This window comes from Micropterus salmoides, unplaced genomic scaffold, assembly GCF_014851395.1.
Source record: "Micropterus salmoides isolate LMB-PRFRI ecotype aquatic unplaced genomic scaffold, ASM1485139v1 Ms_hic_scaffold_1265, whole genome shotgun sequence".
In the NCBI taxonomy this organism is placed as follows: domain Eukaryota; kingdom Metazoa; phylum Chordata; class Actinopteri; order Centrarchiformes; family Centrarchidae; genus Micropterus; species Micropterus salmoides.
In genome coordinates, this window is record NW_024040336.1 from 1 (window position 1) to 23057 (window position 23057).

At 39.5% G+C, this 23057-nt stretch overlaps 1 protein-coding gene across 1 annotated transcript; it reads left to right on the forward strand.

Moving 5' to 3' along the window:
* Window positions 1-787: 787 nt before the first annotated feature.
* Window positions 788-21008, forward strand: LOC119900134 (dual 3',5'-cyclic-AMP and -GMP phosphodiesterase 11A-like). The gene is given in 12 exon segments (XM_038714893.1): window positions 788-1688; window positions 1691-1710; window positions 2413-2571; window positions 9779-9833; window positions 9836-9867; window positions 10464-10604; window positions 10770-10834; window positions 12362-12494; window positions 13624-13699; window positions 19642-19709; window positions 19798-19890; window positions 20919-21008. Coding segments are annotated over 12 exon segments (1698 nt in total). The 5' UTR covers window positions 788-922.
* The last annotated feature ends 2049 nt before the right edge of the window (window positions 21009-23057 follow it).

The window sequence follows — 23057 nt, forward strand, 5'->3', positions numbered from 1 at the left end:
CATGATAACAAGGTTTAGACCTACCACTGCAGATTCCACATTTGCCAACGTTTAGCGGGGTTGTGAAATAGATGTATTGTCAAAGTGGGCCTATCTATATGCTATGAAACACATTTTCATTCACTGAAAACTCTTGTCAGCCAGCAGTAACCTACCATCGCCAAAGCCCTGTCAGGGAATGCATAGGAATTTGGTATTTTTGACGCTTCTGAAGCATAATTTCATTAAATTAAATCTATCGCCCACATGGGCCGTTGCTTTTGCGCCTGTTAAATCTGGAGTATAGCTGAATCATTGCTGAAAATAATGTCCATCAATGGGCAAACATCCACCACGACAGTCCACCGTTTTTACATCTTAATATAGGCTAGCTTGCAATAGGCTATGCATCATATATTCTGCGTGAAGATGACAGCTGAATTCTCCTTAATTATCATCATCCTCAGCATCATCAGTCGCTCTAAGGAGGGCAACCGGTTCAAATGGCCAGAGGGCTGACTGCTGAAGCAACCCTGAGCTCCCGTCTATGTGACGAAGCGAGCGTCAGCGGACCGAGCCAACCACAGCCAGCGTCATTTGCACACAAGAAGACCCATACGACGGCGATGCTCGGTAGTGGCTCTCTGTGAGATTTCCAATCCCTGTGATACTCTGCGCGAGCCTCAATTTGCTTCCACGCTGCTTTTCTTAGATTTGCTTTAATGTTCTTAAATGAATATGCTGGTGCGCAAAGGGAGTCCATCCTTCACAGAGTGGAAGGGTATGTAGCCAGAACCCCAGAGGTGTTTCCTGCATAATGCATCGAGGAAGTTATGGTATGCACATGATTCTCTACTTTAATTCTCAGTAAAAACATCATAGATGGTATTTCTCTGCGGGACTTCATGGATTTGGTTCACTGAGGGCCATCTGAAGAACTGACATGGCAGTGCCAAATATGGTGTTCTCTGACGTGGAAAGTTTTCTGGACTCGCATCCTGAGTTATTTGAGGACTACCTGAACAGAAAGGGGAATTATAGCATGGTGGAGAAATGGCTCAAGAATCATCAGGCGAGCAAAAGTCCGGCGGCTGCAGCTCGCGCCGAGCCGAGAGAGGAGAAGAGCAACGCGTGCAAGGACAGCTGGGCAAGCAAATGCGATGGTCTGCAAAGGAGAGCCTCGCAGAAGGAGCTGCGCAAAACTTTCGCCAGATCAAAGGCCATTAATGTCAACAGGACATACGACGAACATGTTAATTCCAGGGCCCAGGAGCCCCTGACGAGCATGAGGAGGAGAGCTCTGCTGAGGAAAGCGAGCTCTCTGCCCCCGACCACTGCGCACATACTGAGCGCACTGCTGGAGTCCAGAGTCAACATCCCCCAGTACCCGTCCACAGCAGTGGATTTTAAATATTACCTCAAACAACACAATGAAAGAGAGTTCTTCCTGGAGCTTGTCAAAGACATATCTAACGACCTGGATCTAACGAGTCTGAGCTACAAAATCCTTGTGTTTGTTTGTATTATGGTCGATGCAGACCGGTGCTCCTTGTTTTTAGTGGAGGGAACGGGCAATAAGAAGACACTAGTGTCCAAATTCTTTGACGTGCACGCGGGTACCACAGTTTTACCCTCAAAGAATTCAGATGAAGTTCAAGTGCCGTGGGGGAAAGGAATCATTGGATATGTGGCTGAACACGGAGAGACAGTGACATTCCTGACGCTTATCAGGTGCCCGCTCCTCTTTGTGCATGCGTGCGCGTGTGCGTTTGCATGCGTCACAGAAAAGTGTGTGTGTGTGTGTGTGTCGGGGTGTCGTTTTCTTTTAGCCTGTCATTTTATCTGACACAATTAATTGATCATTAATCAAACTGTGTAACAGAGCTGAGAGCAGGGAACCAACACCTACAGTCAGCTGAACCAAAGCATGTGTCAAACCACAGATTCACACCAAACATCACTGAGTAATAAAAATAAGGCAATATGTTTTTGCAGTCCCACTGTGTTTACCTTGATTTAAGTAAGAAAATAAGATGATATTAGACGTATTAAAGCAGCAAGAACAGCAAATTGCTTAATGATGCCAGTAGCCCCAATTCAAAAGTTTGAGCAGGTTTCTTCTTGGTTGTCCAAACATTTACATTAGAAATGAGTAATAGAAATAACAGTTACATTGCTTTAATGTACAAATACAGTGGCCATCTGATCTGAGCACCACTTCTTCAAGTCATACAAAAGTCCAGTTTTAATTTTACTGAGCAATTCGGAAATTAAGCAGTTGTCTATAACATTGCCGTCATTGTAGACCTTTTGTGCTTGTAAGACATGGAGTCCTGCTGAGTTGTACATTTTACTGCACCTGTCACCTGAAAGTAAAAAGGGAAAGAAGTGCTTACATTGTGTCTTTATTTTGTACTATCCCCCGGGTTGCAGGATCGTCGGTTCAGTGATGAAATTGACAAACTGACAGGGTACAAAACCAAGTCACTCTTGTGCATGCCCATTCGCAACAGTGACGGAGAGATCATTGGAGTTGCTCAGGCCATCAACAAGTCCTCAAGTGGCGATCTCTTCACTGAAGATGATGAAAAGGTAATTTCATTATTATAGTTGTGAGTATAAAAACTGGGTGTTTTTGTTTGTTTGTTTCATTGGGGTGTCTGAATCAAACAACTTTTCCAAGCACAAAACAGAGGAAAATACTTTTTGGGGCAGGTGGTCATGGTCACATTAGTGGTCCTCTGACTGGCTTGACAAGGAAAAATGTCAGACAGCTGAAATTTGAACATTAGTTTTCACAACTGGTTTAAAAATACTGTAATACATTTGGTTATACACTGACCTTTTGCGCCATCATCAGGTCAAAATTTCAAGTTGTTCAATATTTTGTTTAATGAACCTGCAAATTCCTGTCAATCTAATTTGCAGATGTTAGCATACTAATACACTAAACTAAGATTGTGAACATGGTGAACATTAGTTGCTAACTCGCAGCATGTCAACATTGTCATTGTGAGCATGTTGTCATGCAGACCTTAGCATGTAAAGCTTTACAGTGATGCTAGTATGGCTTTAGACTCTTAGTCTAGTTATTATTGCAGCACAATAAAGTATAGTGTAGAGGAAAGAATAGGCCTGAAGTAAAAAGACGTCATGATTCATGTGTGGATTTGTGATTCATTTCAAGGATGTTACTCTGTGTTTCTGTAGGCAAATACTGTTATGTGGTGTTAGTGGTACACAAGCATAGAAGGGCTGTAGTGATGTCATTTTTCATTGCTGTCAATGCTGTCATACTCACGTTTGCAAAAGCAGATATATTAAAAACAGGATGGATTTCTCTGATGTAAAAAAGTTTATTTTCTCACATTTTGGATTTTGTTTGTCTTATTGTCATCTGCAAGCATCGAACATGCTATGAAATATTCCATTCACTGATTGGTCAGTTAGAGGAACCTTTTTTTGGCCTGATATTCAGACTCTGTAGCCATTTTGTTTTTACTTCATTATTTGAATTACTATAACATATTTGAGATGTGGAATCTGAGCTTTGTCAGGTGCATTGTCCTTTGGTTGTTTTTAATTTTAATTTTAATTTTTGAATCAGCCCAGCTCAGTCTGACTTGTTGTATAGCCAGGTCATAGCTTGTTGCTCAGCATCATCAAACTTCTCTAAGGCAGTATATCTTCCAAAGGCCAGGACCCTGTTGTAATGCCACCAGAATCTCTTAACTGGTTAGTGCTTTACTTGTGTGCTTAGTGGGACAGTGTCAGTCTTTAATTTAGTGTCACCATTTGTGTGATTTTTGAATGGTTGCTAAAGTGATAACATTGTCAAACTAGGACTTTTGGCAGAGTTTGAGGGACCCCAGCTGGCTTCTAGGTGTGAATGTATGTGCAGGACAAAAATGGATGGAAAGAAGTTGCTTTGATTTGTCCACAGGGACTGATGCATGCTGATGGATAACTAATATTTATTATTTTACCCCTTTGTGAATCAACTCAGTCTGTAAACAAATCAGTCAAGTTGGCAGTTCAAACACAAAGACACAGATGTTAGTGAACTAATATAATACAACTATAATATGACAAAGCAGCAGGTGGGGGTGTTACATCTCGCACTGATCCAGTCAGTCTTCTGTTTCTGAATGATTGTTTATTTGACTTACCATCAGAGAGGCATGAGGAGCACGTGTTTAGATCATCGGCTCACTTGAATAGATGTCTCAGAAGGCGGTGACAAGCCGATAACGCTAACTTGTTTTCAACAAGCTTGTGTTTTGTTTTTGACTTAGATTTCACTGCAGCAAATGATGCTAGTTTTTGTTATTTATGTTGTATGTGAAGCTAGACTCTATCCATTGTTCAACAGATGCAGATTAGGACTCATTTTTCTTTCCCATGTTTTTAGTACGTTTCACATTGAATTAACATCACACTAATGCTTGGGATGGCTACAGCTGAATTAGTAATGAAATGCAATGCTAGCAGCAGAAAACACAGTAAGCTCCCTGCACAGCACAGCTGCAGCTCTGGTTTTATGGAACACAGTGTAATAAGAAAACCTATCACACTTTTCAAAGAATTAAATGATACTGCAATAGCAGATGTCATTAGAGACTTTTGTGTACCTTTATTAAAACAAATGTCGTTCTCTATATACTGAAACTTACGGGATTTTAACCCACTAAATGGCTGGTTTTAAATTCCACATGCTTTAATTGTTATGTTGCTACCCTGCAGGATTGGAGTCCTTTGGGGAGTTTGGATAATGGTTCAACCCACAAATAATTGCATTGTCTCATTATCTTCTGTAGAGGAATATAGCTATTGACTTAATTTAAGTGTATAAGCTGACCTCTTCCTGCTGTCTTTGTATCTTGCGTTATTATCTTGATTTAGCTTTTCATTCACTTTGCGAATCTTTTAATATATTTAATACATTTAACATAAAATGTATTCAGGTAGAGATTTTCATGAACTTTCTGTTAATAAGATGCAAGTTCCCCCATGTAGGTTTCATTTGCCAATACAGTTTAACATCTGTGTGAGTGGATTGTCAAATAGCATTCTCCCCTCACCGCTGTGCTTCCCTCTGGCTGCCAAACTCCCTGTCAAATTGGCTTGACGCAATATTATAATAACTACTTTCACACAATTACCCAATCTAAATCTACAGCTAAAGAAGAGAGAAGAAGGTTTCATTTAATTTATGCAGTGTATTATACCAAACTGATTCTTTACAAAGTTCTTTCCGTAACAGCAAATTGTCACCCAACTCCACTGAAATCAAGAGAAAATGAAAAAGTAATGACAACGGCATTTGTAATATTAGGTATTTTTTAATATGTGAGTAAAAATAAAATGGAAAAGATAGAGGGGATGATGGAGTGATTAAGGGCTGGGTATTGAGTCTTCAACTTCAACACTGATTTGTTGCTTGTTATCCTGTAAGCATTGTAACTGTAGTTTTTTCCAACTGGGCATAATGCTCACACCATTTTGTATTTACAAGAGAGAGAGAGAGAGAACATTTAGCTTCAAATTGAAAAAAGAAAAGGTCCAAAAACTGTCCCGTGGGTGATGCCAAAGTAGGAGATTCACTCCTACTGCAACAAACCAATATCTGAGACAACTCAAAACAAGAACACATACTGATAATGATTATGGGTTGGCTTTATTGCCTATAGGATAGCATGGATAATTAAGGACATGTGTGTGTTCAACAGATAAAATGTGTACCAGGGTGTAATCAGGGTGTTTTCATGAAGCACAGAACTTCTAGTTTTAAGTGAAGACTAAAATCACAGTAATTTATACCTATGTAGCTCACCACCACTGACCTTCACTGATTTTGTTACACAAAGGAACAAACTATTAAAGACTACTACTAAGTAATTAAAAACACTACACTTAAACACTCTGATACCAGCTGTGTAGTGTACAAAACTAAGTTAACACCCTGGTTCAACTTTCAATTCAATCAAAAGCGGGTTTGATGGTGGCATTGTTCTTGGAGGAAGAACTGAGTTTAGTCCTTGCCTTTGTCTCAGCCTGACCTGTCTAAGCATTACTAACTATGCACTTTCAGTTGTTCAGTTGTAGTTCTTCCAAGTCAAATGCTTAATCTGTGTGCTTTTAAAGTGAAAGGATTATTTGACATTGTATATGCTATTAGGAACTATGCAGAGCCCATTGTCGCTGTTTAATGGAGACATTGCTTTTAACAAGTGCCGCCCTTCAGAAAACTGTTCTGTTTTGGTCATAGATGACACAACAGATTTAGCGTCTCAAATTTATGACTGAGCTACAAAGTTACCCTCATTGATTACAAAGCTGCTTTGTGACATTATGCTCTTCATATTCAAAAACTGCAGTTGTCACAGCTATATCTACTTAGATTGTCCTGAATTGGAAGACTTTGTTGTAAATTATTGACATGAAATACAAAACGTCAGTCTTTATTTTTATGCTCTCTCCTGTTCATCTTTTGAAAGACAGGATATATTTATTTATTATTTATATATTTTAGGTTTTGTCAGAATTTGTTTACAAAGTACAAGAAAACCTCAAAAGGGTCTGTAGTTTCATAAATCCGGTGTAATTAAGTTTCAAGCATTTATATTGGCCACAAGAATATATCTATCAATAAATAATAAACAATAATAAACATCGTTACTTAGTCGTTGTGACTTTTCTTGGTACCTTTCTTATCCTATGTAGTATATATTAAATGCTACATTTAGTTGTATGAAATTTTGATTTGTAAATCTAAAGGGATGAAACACAATCCTTCATTTTCACCTTATCTGTGAAGTGTCTTTTATTGTATGGCATTCATTTGACTATTTATACAGATAAAAATGATATAAAACAGTGACTTGCTTTACTGTAAAATTTGTTGAGGTGTACAGTAGATTCCTGTTGCATAAATATTTGATGTCACCTTCAAAAGAAGATATCATTGCTAAGTGTATTTGCAAAACTGCTATGTGCTTTGCTGACACAAGCTAGGAGTCCCATATGAGATCAGAGGACATGGAGAGCTTAATTTTTATTCCTTTCTTGGCAAAACAACACTGGCTTCACCTTACCACACATGCAAAGTGAGCACAGCCGTTTAAATCAACTAGCAGTTGTTATTCACGTGGTTAGTGGAGAAAGAAGGTGTGGGCTATGTTAATTTCCCTGGGCTTGCCTCATATGAAATTCCAGTTGTGGGAAAGGAAGTCATTGAGGTTAGAGGCACTGAAGGTCCCTCAGGCCTTGGCCAGTTAGTTTCTTTATTAAAGCACTCTTTACTGGTCACTCCACAGGTCTTTAGGCAAAAATGTCTTGTTTGTACTGCAACCTTGTATAATGGCCTGCCTGACAGAATGTAATTAGAGGGAGCAGTGCTTTTCTTGGGTTTGCCTGTTCCATAGGCAGATCCATAGCCAGATTCTCAAAGTCCTGCTCACTAATGAATCTGCTCTTGCTGGGGCTATTGATGGCCACTGCCTCTCAGGAAGATCATTATTAGAGAATTCCATAGGACAGCTGAAATAGCATTACATGGGCTTATTACTCAGCATCATCTGTTTTCCATGTCTGAAAACAACTGCATAAGGCGCTTGATTATGTATAATGACTGCAAAAAGGGCACAAAGTGAATGTACTCATTAGCATGGCAGAGTAATATTTCATATCACATTATGATTAGGAATGTTATTAATTTAGTGATTTCATTTCAGAATATGTGCTTCAATGCAACATGCCAGGGCAGAATAATTCTTATTATTCATGGTGTTCACTGATTGAAGATTAAAAAAACACTTCTATTATACTATAACTCAGTACATCAGTTGTTACAGTCATTGAGGAATGATTGAGCCAAACGGCGGCTTTCTATTGTGGTCCTTCAAAATACGCCAAAAAAAAAAAAAAAAACGTGAAACACATCCATTCAGCTGAAGAGCGACAAAGCTCTTTTTGTGTTTAAACTTTTACCATAGGATCTGGTTTATATATATGAACATGCATGCTTTCACACGCCAGCAGTGTATGTATGCGTTCCCTCATTCTTTTGCTGCTTTGTCACTGGAGTCCGTCTTTAGTACAAACAATTCATGCTTGCTATAGTCAACATGCCCATTAAATTATGATATTTAGCTGTTTTTAGCTCTATAGTTATCACGACCCCAGCAATTAGAGTTGTCAAGTTGTCATGTGAAATCGTGAATCAATCGTAAGAGCAGCAGTAGAAGCCCAAAAGATACTTATGTTATATATTCTACTAAAGCATATCAAGCAAATAGCCAATATTAGTTTATTAATTTCCTGCATGTTCAACTGCACGATTTCTCTCCAAAATGAGTCCCTATGTCAAGGTTGTGAACTATCAAATATTTTTGAATAGGTATAAGCTTTTCCAGTGATCAACACAGTGCTATCGGATTCTGTTCGTTACGTGTTCATTTGTGGCTGATGAGTAACTGATACATGATCTTTTCTGAAAGGTGAAAGAGATATCCCTGTATCAGCAGCCACAGCTGAGTAACTTCCCATTCATGTATTGTTGTAGTGTCCCTACCCTCAGGTCGCGCTGAAGGCTGGTAAATATTAGTAGGTTTGTTGTACTGATTGTATTGGTTACACAGCAGCCAGATGCTAAAGATAGATTACTAAACAAAGAGGCAGAGTAAGGAAGCACACAACCTAAATTCTATTGATTCCATGTTACAGGGGCTGAGTGTCTCTCAGATAAGGCTACATTGTGTAGTAATGGTAGTCGCATAGAATTCAACCCCGGTATTTATATCACAGCTGTATTAATAGCATGCAGTTGCAGTTGTAGAGTGTGCTTGCATATTGATGTTTATTATGAATCAACAACAGTCAGGAAGAAAGAAATGTAGTTTGATTCTAAACTAGTAAGACGTTGATTCGATTTTAGGGAACATATTTACTACAGTCATTAGGCCACGTCAAGTGATCACATTATTTATGTGCAAAAAATATGAGTAGAATAAGGAGTTTATGTTATCAACACAAGGCACAGTAACTCAAACTGTTCAGTACAATGGTAAAATGTCAGTTGAATTGATTTATTTGTCCTAGCAAATAATGATGCCATTGAAGGGCCATTTCTTATTTGTTCCCATTCAAAAAGTTTTTCTTGCATGAAAATATTACTCACTTTTTTGTTTGCTTTATTTTTCAAATGGCTTTCATTTTACAACCAGTTATAAAATTTTGGCTACAACCAGGGCCTGACAGTGTAGGCAAGATTCAAAATCCATCCCACATATTCGTGTTCTCAGATATGTTAAGAACGTAATGTTGTAATATTACGAGAATAACGCCATAATTTAATTAGAATTCATAATATTTACTACCTTCCCTGAGACCTGAATCAGCAGGTGGAAATCGAAGCTAACTGAAAACACTTGTGATCAAGCAGAAATCTCTCCGCAAATCTACACACATATTAACTTCAGCAACTCTAAAATCCAGGTCACAGTCCCAAACAAACTTTCTCTTGCAGCACACCCTGACATTTTGCACCCTAGGCAACCATCTATGTCGCCTATGCCACGGGCCGGCCCTGGCTACAAAATAAAAGGTGCCCTGCGGCGTTTTGCCTTTGTTGGCTCACGTTACTGCTATCTGTTGTGGACTAGCGTGAAACCGCTGCGCAGGACTGGGTATTGCTTTGCTTGTGTGCATACAGATACAGACAAATTGGGCACCCATTCATAAAAACACTTCTGCTAGCACTACTGGTCTTTGATGAATAAGTGAGTCAATATGTCCACAGGTGCTGCAGATGTACCTGCCCTTCTGTGGTATTGCCATCTCCAATGCTCAACTCTTCGCGCCTCAAGGAAGGAGTATGACAGGAGCCGGGTAAGGGCCACAGGGCCAGCCATGATTATAAACTCCCCATCACTGGGATCACCATTACTTCCTCCCCCTGATTCTGACATAAAAGCTGAGTATTGATCAGCGGCAGCCCACTTGCTGCCACTGCAGTGGGGATCACAGCGCTGCATGCAGCCCTGCATGGACATTTTCTCTGGATCTGTAGTGGGGGATGGTGCAGCATACAGGTCCATGATCTAAATTTCCTAGGGAATGGGAAGAGATGTTATGGAAGAGAACATGATGAGAGCACAGTGAATAGAGGAGAGAAATGAGGAGAGTTCCCTTTACACCATATGATTTTTATGTGCTTGTGGATTGAATTGGATTGGCACTGCTAGATAAAGGGCCTAATTTACTTTTACTGTGGAAACAAATCATGTTATAACATCCTGTTGCTTTATGGTTTAAGGATAATAATAATAATCATGCTCTTATAGCTGAGGGAGGCAAAACATCTTTATTTAATGGGTCTTCACTATTACCTGTTGACAGATTTCTTAGTTAGTGAATTTACAGCAGCGTGTAGTTCAGATAGGGGAGTAATGCCAGTGGTGTCTTTTTCTGTTGCTCGTGTTCAGGCACTCTTGGAGGTCGTCAATGACCTGTTTGAAGAGCAGACTGACCTGGAGAAGATTGTCAGGAAGATCATGCACCGGGCCCAGACATTGCTAAAGTGCGAGCGCTGCTCTGTTCAGTTGCTGGAGGACATTGAGTCACCGGTATAGTGTTTTTCCCCTGCTGTGTATGTGTTTATCTGTCTGTACATTTGTGCACATGCATGTCTGTTCTTCCTTTCTGCCTCAATTTTTATCAGTGAACACTATGTACTCTCTGTGCAATTTTTCCAAGAGCTTTAGAGATTTCTTCCCTTTCATATCTTTCAGGTGGTGAAGTTTACCAAGTCATTTGAGCTATTGTCCCCTAAGTGTAGTGCAGACACTGAAAGCAGGTTTGTATGTTCAGTGTTAAAATCTACTCTGATCCTCAATAATATCTGGCCTGATGAAAAACAAAGCTTTGCCTTCCGTTTTCCCACCAGTAAGCTTCGTACTAAACAGTTGTATCTCCACCTTTGCTTGCCTTTGGCACCACGGCATCTGTAAATTCTGCACAGAGCGTCATTTGAATCTGTAAAGCTTCCATCAAGGACAAAAATAAGGGAAGTATAAAAAGTGAATATTCTGTAGTGCTGTGGGAGTAATATGCTGATTCTGAATAGAAGGCATACTGTAGGAGCCCTACTTAATTGGGTTTTGCTGCTTCTCTCCACTGCTAGCCATGGCTGACTGGAGAAAGCGAGGCTTAATATTGTGTGGGATGTTTATGGATGAACATCAATGCTGAAAAGAAGACAAATTGTCCCCCAAGTCCTGCACTTGCCATAACCGATATGGTCACTACAAGGCAGTAGTGATAACTGCAACAGAAATGTAAAAAAAACACAAAAAATACCAATAATAAGAAATTAGTAGTAATGAAAGGAATGTCAATCTGTTTGACTGGCCAATTTAGTCTTTCTTACTAAACACACTCCCTACTGAGCTGTCTCAATATTTCTTTATGAGAAAAGGCACAAAACTGTACTTTCAGTGTCATAAACAATAAAGTTTGTGGTTTCAAGTAACTGAACTGCAAGTTGAAATGACAAAAGTAGTATCTCTGTGATGACACTATTTTTCCTAAAGGATTACATCTGAATAACAAGGGCTGCTGTGCAAGATTTATGTGTGTAATTAAGTGAATAAATTTGGTGTCAAAAGGCGAGCGTACTGTAGGATTTCTAATGTGCCTTACAATCCCCAGCCGCCCCCACGGGGAGGATAATGTTGAGCGAGTGCTGCTAGTTTGTCCATGGCAGCTAAATGACAGACGTGAGACAGGAAAGAGAGAATGAAAAGACAAAGAGAGCAAGAAACATAAAGGAGGTACGGCATCTTGCCATCACATCCATAAGGTTTATTCCCTGCCGCACTGTGGGTTTCACATCCACACACAGCTGTATCACTATATCAAAGGGATCTAAAAGATCTGACATCAGTGTCTCGACAAAATGAGCCACACTAAACATTTACCTTGTTATGTGTGAAGGTAAAAAGTCAGTGAGAGCCAACTGCAATTAATGTGAATGGGTGCAGGGATGCAGGTGTTTCTATGGCAGAGTGTGGGGGCGTTTGGCAATGAGGAAGACAATCACACAATTAACTTTTCATTACTTCATAAGCTGCAGCAGAATATATACTGTATGAGAAGTTTATTAAATGCAAGTCAACTTAAAAGAGCGTCCACAAGGAGAAATAAAATGGCCTTTTTGCGAGAAGAGAATAAAACCGTTTTTACTTGAATACAATAAAAAAGTCTAAAAAATATATATTTTCATGATAACAAAGTTATCAGCTAAAGGAGTGTGTGTGAGTTCCAGTAGTGTTTCTTCCGCTCTGTTCCTTTTCACATCTCCCCCTTTTATTTCTGACCCTAGTTTCAAAGACAGTATGGAGAAATCGTCTTACTCCGACTGGCTCATCAACAACAGTATTGCAGAGCTAGTAGCATCCACAGGACTACCCGTGAACATTAGTGATGCCTATCAGGATCCTCGCTTTGATGCTGAGGTAAACACACAGCAACATACGCGGCAAGTATGCATAGACAGACAGATGGTTTGAAACAGAAATGTAGGAGACCATGTCAAACTGTAACATCCATCCTTGAGCTGTTTATCAGTTATGTTGCTCTCCCAACATGGTTTCAAAACCATTTACACCTTAATGAACTGGACTCTGATCTCTCACTTGATTGTCGTGTGACCTTAATGCTCACACATGATTCATCCAGGGGCAGGATGTATCATATGAACATACTGATATGCAAACGGATGTTTAAGGCTGTTTCTACATTCATTTCTACTTAACTTACTTGTTGTGCACGTGCGTTCAGTTCCACCTTGACTGAGATGTATAAAACAAGCTGCTTTATAAATCTTGATGAAAAGAATGCATATGAATATTTCTGTGTGTGCGCATGCATTTTAGTCATGAATATGCATCTGCTGCCGAGGTGTGAAGATACACTCAGATTTAAATGGCTAAGAGTCAGTAGGACCGAAAAAGCCTCTTGGAAATTTCTTCAAGACCAAACATAAAGTCCAGTTGCCTTTGACTTTGTACTTTTATTATAACGAGCATTAAATCTTGTTTTATTTGCACATGGTGAGAAATTACATACACACATTTTCCTTTTTGTCAGCTGTTAATTGATCTCTGTATGATAAAGACCCTTTCAAACCAGAAAGCGGAAACCGCAGCGGTGTGTGCTGATGCTGCATTGATCTAAACAGAATCCCACAGCGGCTAGCACAGCAGTCCACTCTGCATCCGGCTGGAAGCAGCAAAAGTTGACATGGTCAACTTTAAACAGCAGTGACATAAACGTATAAACGAATAGAGGCTGCAACTTGCTGCGTCTAGCTTTTAAAGGGCCTTTAAATTTCTTACTGTACACTGCATCCCACAGCTCCTATCTTTGTAGCTTAATGCTTTGGTAATACAAAGCAGATAGTTTCTAAATAAAATACAGTTTAAACTGACCAAAATTATGATTTAAATATTAAAATAGCAGCTTTAAGAACAAGTAAACAAGGAGGGCTGCAACTGAATATTATTTTTGTAACTGATTAATTTGCCAATTAATGCAGATGGATGGTAGTCCTCATTTTATACTATACACTCCCACTCTTTTCAGGCAGACCAGTTCTCAGACTTCCACATCCGCTCCGTACTTTGTGTTCCCATATGGAACAGCAACCACCAAATCATAGGTAAGTTACCAAATGGAGCTTCCTCTTCTCTTAAAGAGGTCATATTATGCTTTTTGGCTTTTCCCTCTCTTTAATGTGTAATATATCTTTTTTTTAAACTTACCACTTCCAGTCTATTTTGCGAAGCTGGTTCGTGTTGTGTCATACACAGCTCAAGTGAATTTGTTTTGGATCACACTACCTTGCTTGTCAGGACCTGCCCAACTCTGCTTCTGATTGTCTAGTAGTCCTAGGTACTGCATATGTGCAACTCCCAACAGAGATCTTATAGAAGTGAGATGCCTCACTCAGTATCTAAAATGGAGCGTTCAACACACAGGGTGAAAAGAGGTGCCACAGCAATGTGCAGCCTGACAGCAAATGTGTTTTTGAAAATCAAACCATGTAAACCTATTCTGGTACAACCCCCAAAATGAGCATAATATGACCACTTTTAACTTATTTGATGTGTCACTTTTTAATGTTGCATATACAAGGGTGTTAAAGTCAGAGTAATACACTATATGGCCAAAACTATGTGGATACCTGACCATTATACCCATGTCATTATCTAATTTAAAAAACATGGACATTAATATGCTATATATCAGTCTCTGCCCTTCGGGGATGGCTTCCACAAGATTTGGGAACCTGGCTGCAGGGATTTGATCCCATTCACCCACAAGAGCATTAGTGCGGTCAGGCACTGTGGTTGGGCGATAAGGCCTGGCTTGCAGTTGGCACCCCAGTTCTTCCCAGAGGTGTTGGATGTCGAGGTCAGTCTATGTGCAGGTCAGTCAAGTTCTTCCACACCAAACTGAGGAAACACATTCTTTATGGACTGTTCTTAGTGAAATAACAGTACCTTCCCCTAACTGTTGCTACTAAGTTGGAAGCTCATGATGACCTAATATATCATTGTATGATGTAGCATTAAGAGCCACCTTCATTGGAACTAATGGGACTAGCTTAAAAAACTGCCTCTAACCAAAAGAAAAGGATGTCCACATACCTTTGGCCACATAGCGTAACTATGATGCAGGAACATATTCAGCAATAAAATCATATGGCATTTGCATGCAGTCATAATGTAGCCCCCCCTCCCCATTTTTGCTGCATAGTAGACAATAGGTATGAGGGGAGCTTGAGCATGTGTTCAGCTGAGGCTTCATGTGGGTGATTAAATCCATGCTGCGCCATCACTCCACACTTGGAGGTGGAGTTCCCTTCTTCTAGCTGTGTGCTTTGTGTTTGTGAATCAGCCCCCAGGCCAACACCACACTGACACTCTGATAAATCATTGATCTCTCATCTGGTTTTGGAGCTGGATATTGCAGGCAAGGAGGAGCGATGATACCAGCTCCACTTGGTCCATTGAGATCTGACGCAGGAAGTCATTAGTTTTATTTGAGTGCAAAGTGATCAGCATATCCGCCGCAGATGGTTGGTTAAGACTGTGTGTGTGTGTGATGTTTGTTTTTTTGGGGTTTTTTTTGCGTAGGTGTAAGTGCATTTGTAAGTGAGGGGAGAGGGAAAAGGAAAAAAAACAGAAAGAGTGAGGGGAGAGAGAAAAATTCAGTGTGTGGGTGGCACCTGAAGATCTAGAGTGAAAAAAACATTATCTAAACAACGCAGCAGGAGATGAAATTCTCAAGCAAAGGATACATTAAACCTGGAGTGCAGAACTTTTGTCTCCCCCTTCTGACAGTGAGAGTAATTACACGCTTTGTTGACATGGTTTTGACGTATAAGCTCTGCCATAATGAGTTGCTGCGGTCGCCACGTTGCTCCCACCTTCAGCTCCGGCAAACCAATCATTGCTGGTTGGCATTAACACATCACTACTGGGTCGCCAGTGTGGGAATGTCACCACAGACACGGTATACTGTAAATACAGAGAGATCTCCCTGACAGTGATATGTCCTCATCAGCATTGCAGCATCACCTGCCAAGGTAGATAGAATACTGTTACTTCAATTCAATTCAATTCAATTTTATTTATATAGTGCCAAATCACAACATCAGTTATCTCACAGCGCTTTTCATAAAAGAGCAGGTCTAGACCGTACTCTGTGATGATATTTACAGAAGCCCAACAGTTCCCACCAAGAGCAAGCACTAGGCGACAGAGGCAAGGAAAAACTTCCTTTTAAGAGGCAGAAACCTCGAGCAGAACCATGGCTCAGGGTGGGCGGCCATCTGCCTCGACCGGTTGGGGGTGAAGGAGAGAGAGAGAGGGGGAGAGACTGAGAGAGAGAGAGAGAGAGAGAGAGAGAGAGAGAGAGAGAGAGAGAGCAGGAGAGGAATAGAGAGAAAAAGAGAGGGATGTAAGGAGAGAGAGAGGGGAGGGAGGCAGCCTACACAATATACACACAGAGGTACAGACAGTGAAGGTGATGTTGCTATAGACTAAATGAAAAATGGTACAGATATTTATAATAGTGTTAATGGTAACAATCGTAATCTTAATGATTATAATAACAATAATAACAATAAAACTAGCAACAATAGTCGTTGCAACAGAGGGTGTCGAGCAGGAACACGGGGGCAGCAGGTGACCCGCAACCACAGATCCAGACTCCACAGCTCCAGAGCCAGAAAACCTGCAGGAAGTGATAGGAGGAGAGAGGAGAGAGACGAGAAAGCACAAGACTACCAGAAAGGGGAGAAGTTGTGTTAGTAACATGCAATAATGGGATGAGGTTGCATACAGAGGGAGAGAAAGTAGAGGAGAGAGGAGCTCAGTGCATCATGGGAAATCCCCAGCAGTCTAGGCCTATAGCAGCATAACTAAGGGATGGTTCAGGACTCACCTGAGCCAGTCCTAACTATAAGCTTTATCAAAGAGGAAAGTCTTAAGCCTACTCTTAAATGTGGAGATGGTGTCTGCCTCCTGAACCCAAACTGGAACCTGGTTCCACAGGAGAGGAGCTTGATAGCTGAACGCTCTGGCTCCTAGTCTACTTTTGGAGACTCTAGGAACCACAAGTAACCCTGCATTCTGGGAGCGCAGTGCTCTGGTGGGGTAGTAAGGTACTATGAGCTCTTTAAGATAAGATGGTGCCTGACCATTAAGAGCTTTGTAGGTAAGAAGAATGATTTTAAATTCTATTCTGGATTTTACTGGAAGCCAATGCAAAGAAGCTAAAACAGGAGAAATGTGATCTCTTTTCCTGGTTCCTGTCAGAACATGTGCTGCAGCATTCTGGATCAGCTGAAGAGTCTTAATGGACTTTTTCGAGCAGCCTGATAATAAGGAATTGCAGTAATCCAGCCTAGAAGTAACAAATGCATGGACTAGTTTTTCTGCATCATTTTTAGACAGGATGTTCCTGATTTTCGCAATATTACGTAGGTGAAAAAAGGCGGTCCTTGAAATTTGCTTATGTGAGACTTAAACGACATGTTCTGATCAAAGATAACTCCAAGATTCCTCACAGTGGTGCTGGTGACCAGGGCGATGCCATCCAGGGAAACTATATCTTTAGATAATGCGTCACGGAGGTGCTTAGGCCCCAGAGCAATAACTTCAGTTTTATCTGAGTTTAACATGAGAAAATTACAGGTCATCCAGGTTTTATCATCCTGAAGGCACTTTTGAAGTTTAGCTAACTGATGAGTTTCATCTGGCTTGATCGATAGATATAACTGAGTATCATCTGCATAACAATGAAAGCTTATGGAATGTTTCCTGATAATATTGCCTAAAGGAAGCATATATAAAGTGAAGAGGATTGGTCCGAGGACAGATCCTTGAGGAACTCCATGACTAACTTTGGCATGCATGGAGGACTCTTCGTTAACATGTACAAACTAAAATCGATCTGATAAATAGGACTTAAACCAGCTCAGAGCAGTTCCTTTAATGCCAATGAAATATTCCAGTCTCTGCAATAGGATCTGATGGTCAATGGTATCAAATGCAGCACTAAGATCTAATAAAACCAGTACAGAGACAAGTCCTTTGTCTGATGCAATAAGGAGGTCATTAGTAATTTTCACCAGTGCTGTCTCTGTGCTCTGTTACTGACTATAACAATAATTTTAATGTTTAATACCAAATAACAGTAAATTACATTAATGCTGATGTTAGCAACATGCAATGAAAGTTACTTTATTAACAGTAGATGCTAATACAAGGTTTTAGTTACCCAAGATTATAAAAAGCATTTTGCTAGCCTGAATAGCCACTTTGTCCATTACATAACTTAGGTAACTTCCAAATAAATACATTAATAATTTAACTGAACTGCCTCAGGCCGGGAACACTACCAAAGCGCGATTATACCACAGTTTGGTTGTGACCGCTGATTTTCAAGCCAATGTTCAGCCTGTGCTGGTCACTCAAAATAGGGCAGGGTACCATTGGACTTGGAAAGTTTAACAATTGAATTACTCCTTAGTTGTTACTAGATGATACCAAATTTTATTTACCTGCAGGGGTCTCCTGTAATTGAAGGAGTGGCAAGATTTACCTGAGCTGCTCAGCATTTCTGATCGTCCATTGGCCATCTTGGTTTTGACGAATTTAAGTTGCACTTACAACGGCTTACCAGAGGGTGGCAGTGTATGGCATGACGCACTAGCGTCCACTGTGTTGGCTGATGTGCAACTACACCATAAGAACCTCTGCCAATACAAGTAAACAGCTTTTGAATAGCTGTCCACTGTTCTAAATGAAGGCGGGATACGTCACAGACAAAACTTAAAATGCTATTTTGTGGGGTCTTTATTGTCTTTTCTAACTATGGGGTCTTTAACAAGCAATGCCCCAACAAAAACAGGGAAGAAGGCTGCTAGGCCGCTTTTTTATTAAAACAAAGCTGATATGGCCATATTTAAAGATTTGCGTCTTAAGTAGGAAAGAGTAGGCTTGGAGCCAAATGTCACAGACAGAGTGGGGAAGTGGCAAGAGACAGACTAAATTGCTTCATAGGTTATCTCGTGCATAATTTCTCAGTGGCAATAAGTCAGTATTTATCAATTAGCTTTTAAGCCATTCCTATGACTTTATGTGCAAACTACATGTCCCATTATGATTAACAGCTACTGTATGAAGATTAACTTTGAGTTTAGCTTGGTTGTTTGATATAGTGAGTTAACGTAGTGCTGAGATTGTTGGTCTATGTGAGGCCCTAAGCAATATTTGACCATGCCCCTGGCTTATGCTTGGGGCCAGCTATGCTGCAACTCATCACAAATGATATGCTCATTACAGAGGGAGCAATACTAGATCTGAGAAGACATCAGTCCTGTATTTTAAAGTTAATGACACCGTAATGAAATGTGTTCTTAGCTACAGTACTAATCCTGTTTCACCTCTGTGGATCTCCAGCTATACATTGAAATTAAAATGTCACTTTAGCAGGTTTGTTTGACCTCGTAGAGAGAACTAAAAATGATAATGTAGTGTGTAATTACTTTTTTGCATAATTTCTCAGTGGCAATAAGTCAGTATTTATCAATTAAATGTTTATTCTTTATCATCAAAGCGTCTCTGTTTTTAATTAGATGATGAGAGAAGCCATCTAAACAAGGAGTACTGCTGTCAAATAAAAAAGGCTTCAATCCCACTGCTGCATTGTAGACAAAAACTGGATGTCCTATCAAAGATAACATTAATTAAATGCCACTTTCACCAGTGCTTTTGTACATCTATGTGTCATTATAATAAATGTGTTTTATGGTTCACCAAAACTGTTTTCATCAAGTCTACACGTTTTTAATAAAGTTTGACACAACAAATATTACTGTTGTAGAATATCTGAATATACTGCTATTAATGCCGTAGGATGTTGTGTCCCTACTTAATTTCCATTAATAATGCCTGTTAGTCAATAACATGGAGAGAGTAGATTTGATCCTCTTTTAATTGGAGGCATGTTATATGCACTGGAGCTGTGCTAATATCAAATATCGCTGTTAAGTTGTTATTGTATGGCTAAACTGGCTCTGTGTAACAGGTGTCGCCCAAGTGCTGAACAGGCTCGATGGGCAACCCTTCGATGACGCAGACCAGCGTCTCTTCGAGGTATTACACTTGCTTCTATATCTTTTCAACATACAGTAGCCTATAAGTTCTGCCCTTGAGTATGTCTGCTTTTTTATTCTTTTCTTAGGCGTTTGTGATCTTTTGCGGACTGGGCATCAACAACACCATCATGTACGACCAGGTGAAGAAGTCCTGGGCCAAGCAGTCTGTGGCTTTGGATGTAAGAAAACAACATCCCATTTGATTCCCTGCCTCATATCCAAATTTGGGAATGAAAATAAGCAATTTCTTCCATGTTTAGAACAATAAATCTTTTTATCCGCTTACATTTGCAAAAACATTACTATGCAAACTGTGCAGCTCCAGAGTGTTGACTCAAGTTGATTCTGCACTGCTCCTGCTTTATACTTTTTAGTTTCCTTTTGTCGTGCCTGCATGCTCATTGTGTTTATGTTAGCCTCGTGCCCTCCCTCGGATGATTTTTCCTTGTGTGTCCTGTCTGTTCTTCTATTCCATTAGCTATAATGGTATCTTTATTTTTTTCCAGTCAACATATGCTCTGTGCTGAACCATTGACCCAGAAGTCAGTGTAAACAACGGCTGTTGCATGGCTATATAAAAACTCTTCTTACTTATTCTCTCAGGGGTCTTTGTGCTTGGCTCCTTTTTTAGTCTCATATTTCCACAAGAATGTACACATGGAAAGAAAAGTGCTGATCTCTCTTTGTAGATAACCTTCTCACAAAGGTTTTATTGAAAATTAATGAGAGGCAGAGAAAAGCAATCCCTCATCTGCCTTGCAGTATGTAGCCATTCAGCACTAGTCAGCCTTTGCAGTATGTCCTTAGATTACAACAGGGAGCTTTCAGGTGCATAGTAGTTAGCACTACTTGGTTTCAAGATAGGAGAAGCAGAAAATTGAGAGATAGAGCATTTAAAGGAGAGGCACAGAATGAACTAATATGTAGATGCATTGCTTCTGGCAGCACTGAATAAACATGAGCGTTTATGATCAAATAAGCAACTGCAGGTTTGTGCGTGGTATTTCTCTCAGGAAATGAAGGGAACATGGCGATGGAATCAGGGCTGACATTGCTGCTCTTGTAGATTGTTCTAGGGGCGAGTGTTAACCTCATCTGGAAGTGTGCAGTATTTTCAAGCCGTAGCCACAGTTGTGCATCTCCTAGAGCCCTACTGGTTATTTTAATGATTTGAAAAATACAGTGATACTGTGTCATTATTTTGCAGGTTCTTTCTTACCATGCCACTTGCTCCAAGACTGAAGTTGACAAATTCAAGGTAACAGATATTCAATATGTCTCTCAGTGCTTACAGTAGTCGGGGGACTTAGTTTTTTAAACTCTGAGCTCGACACAGATATTAAAGTCACAACTCACGTGAGACGTTGCTTGTTCTTAAAACCTTGTCCTTTAACTGTAGTAACATAGCTGTAAACCCTTTCATGCATCAATTATGACAGCCTCTGTCAGGATTTTTTTCCTGTGTGTTTTTATTGCTCTTTAGGCAGGAACAAGAAAATTAGATTATTTTTTTCTAAATAAACATTTTCAAGGAATTTTTTTACATGGACAACATTCGCATAAGTTTTCAACTGAAGAAATATGTAATTAACAAACCAATGAATTATATGATATAGTATGTGAAAACTATATTTTTAATGCTGTTAAACTAATGTGGTCACATATTTTAACATATTCTAATACTGTTTAATGCAATGCAGAAAAATTTAAACTCACCTCGGAATTCTCAGACTCTCTCTTCCTCAGCATCCTCAGCTCCACTATCACTGCTGCTAGCATTTGGTGATTCTCCTATTTCTGGCAGCCATTCATCATTACTTGATTCTGATCGAATTTGCTCCACTATCCTGAATGCCTTTATATTACTCACTACAAAAAATATAGACACTAAATGTTACTCACATAATGGAACTAATCTGCACAAAATATTGTTTTTGTTACAAAAACTGCAAGTTTTACATTGATTTACATCCAGAAAAGTTATTGCACATGACGTATTTTAAGAAAAATAAAGTCTCAGTAATAATTAATTGTAGTTGAAATATAGCCAGAGATGCATAATGTCCAGTTTAGTGGACAGATGATTAATGATAATTTCCTCCAAACATAAAATCAATACTTGGAAAGTTTAACAATTGTATTACTCCTTAGTTGTTACTAGATGTTACCAAATTTTTATTTTTTTTTAAAATTTAAGTTGCACTTACAATGGCTTACCAGAGAGTGGCAGTATATGGCATGACGCACTAGCATCCACTGTGTTGGTTGATACGCAACTATACCATAAGAACCTCTGCCAATACAAGTAAACAGCTTTGAATAGCTGTCCACTGTTCTAAATGAAGGCGGGATACGTCACAGACAAAACTTAAAATGCTATTTTGTGGGGTCTTTATTGTCTTTTCTAACCATGGGGTCTTTAACATAGAAATGGACAAATTTAAGTATACATAGAGTTTATAGAAAATGTAAATGTTTTAAAGGAGTAAAATGCATTCAACAAGCACCTGAAAATAGTCCCCAACAAATGTGCTGTTTACTCCTGCTCTAGTAAGGTTTGCTTAAAATTATGTTTCCCAGCGGTTTAGGAAAAAAACTAAACTTTTATTATTAAAAGAAGCTGATATAGCCATTTTTAAAGATTTGCATCTTAAATAGAAAAGAGTAGGCTTGGAGCCGAGTGTCACAGACAGAGTGGGGAAGTGACTTTTCATGGGATTTGTTGACAGAAAAAAAGATAAATCCAACCTTTTCCTTTAAACAAACCCTGTAAACCGATACAAGACCATGACCAAGACCATGTTATTTCTGTTATTGAGTATAGTTTCCTTTAAACAATATTACAAATGTTGCTAAAAGGCTAACTGCAGCTCTGAGTAACTTCTTTTCCACAAAGTAGAGGATATGGGATGACAAGTCCTCATACCTCAATGACAAAATAGGTCATTGTCTTAAAAGGACCCATATGAACATTTTCTGATCTGGTGTTTTCAGGTGAGGACAGTTTACACATTGGAGTGTTCCTCGGAGTGTATTACAATTTGTATTATCGGGTTTGCTCTGGTGGTGCTGGTAACTGCTGTAATATATTTCATTGTTTTTTAGATGTATTCCTTAATGTTTAGGCTTTATATATTAACAATATTAAAGTCTTGTTATGATTCTGCTAAACCCTTTCATTTAACAAAAGTATGATGCAAGGCAACAGCAGGAGATTTCTCTGATGGCTAAAATGTTTATGGGAAAGTAAAATCTTGGAGATTTACCTCATAATGCATTTGTTTTGCTCACAGGACCTTTGATTAAGCTATGCTTTTCTAATTAAACGACAATCCCTTATTAACTT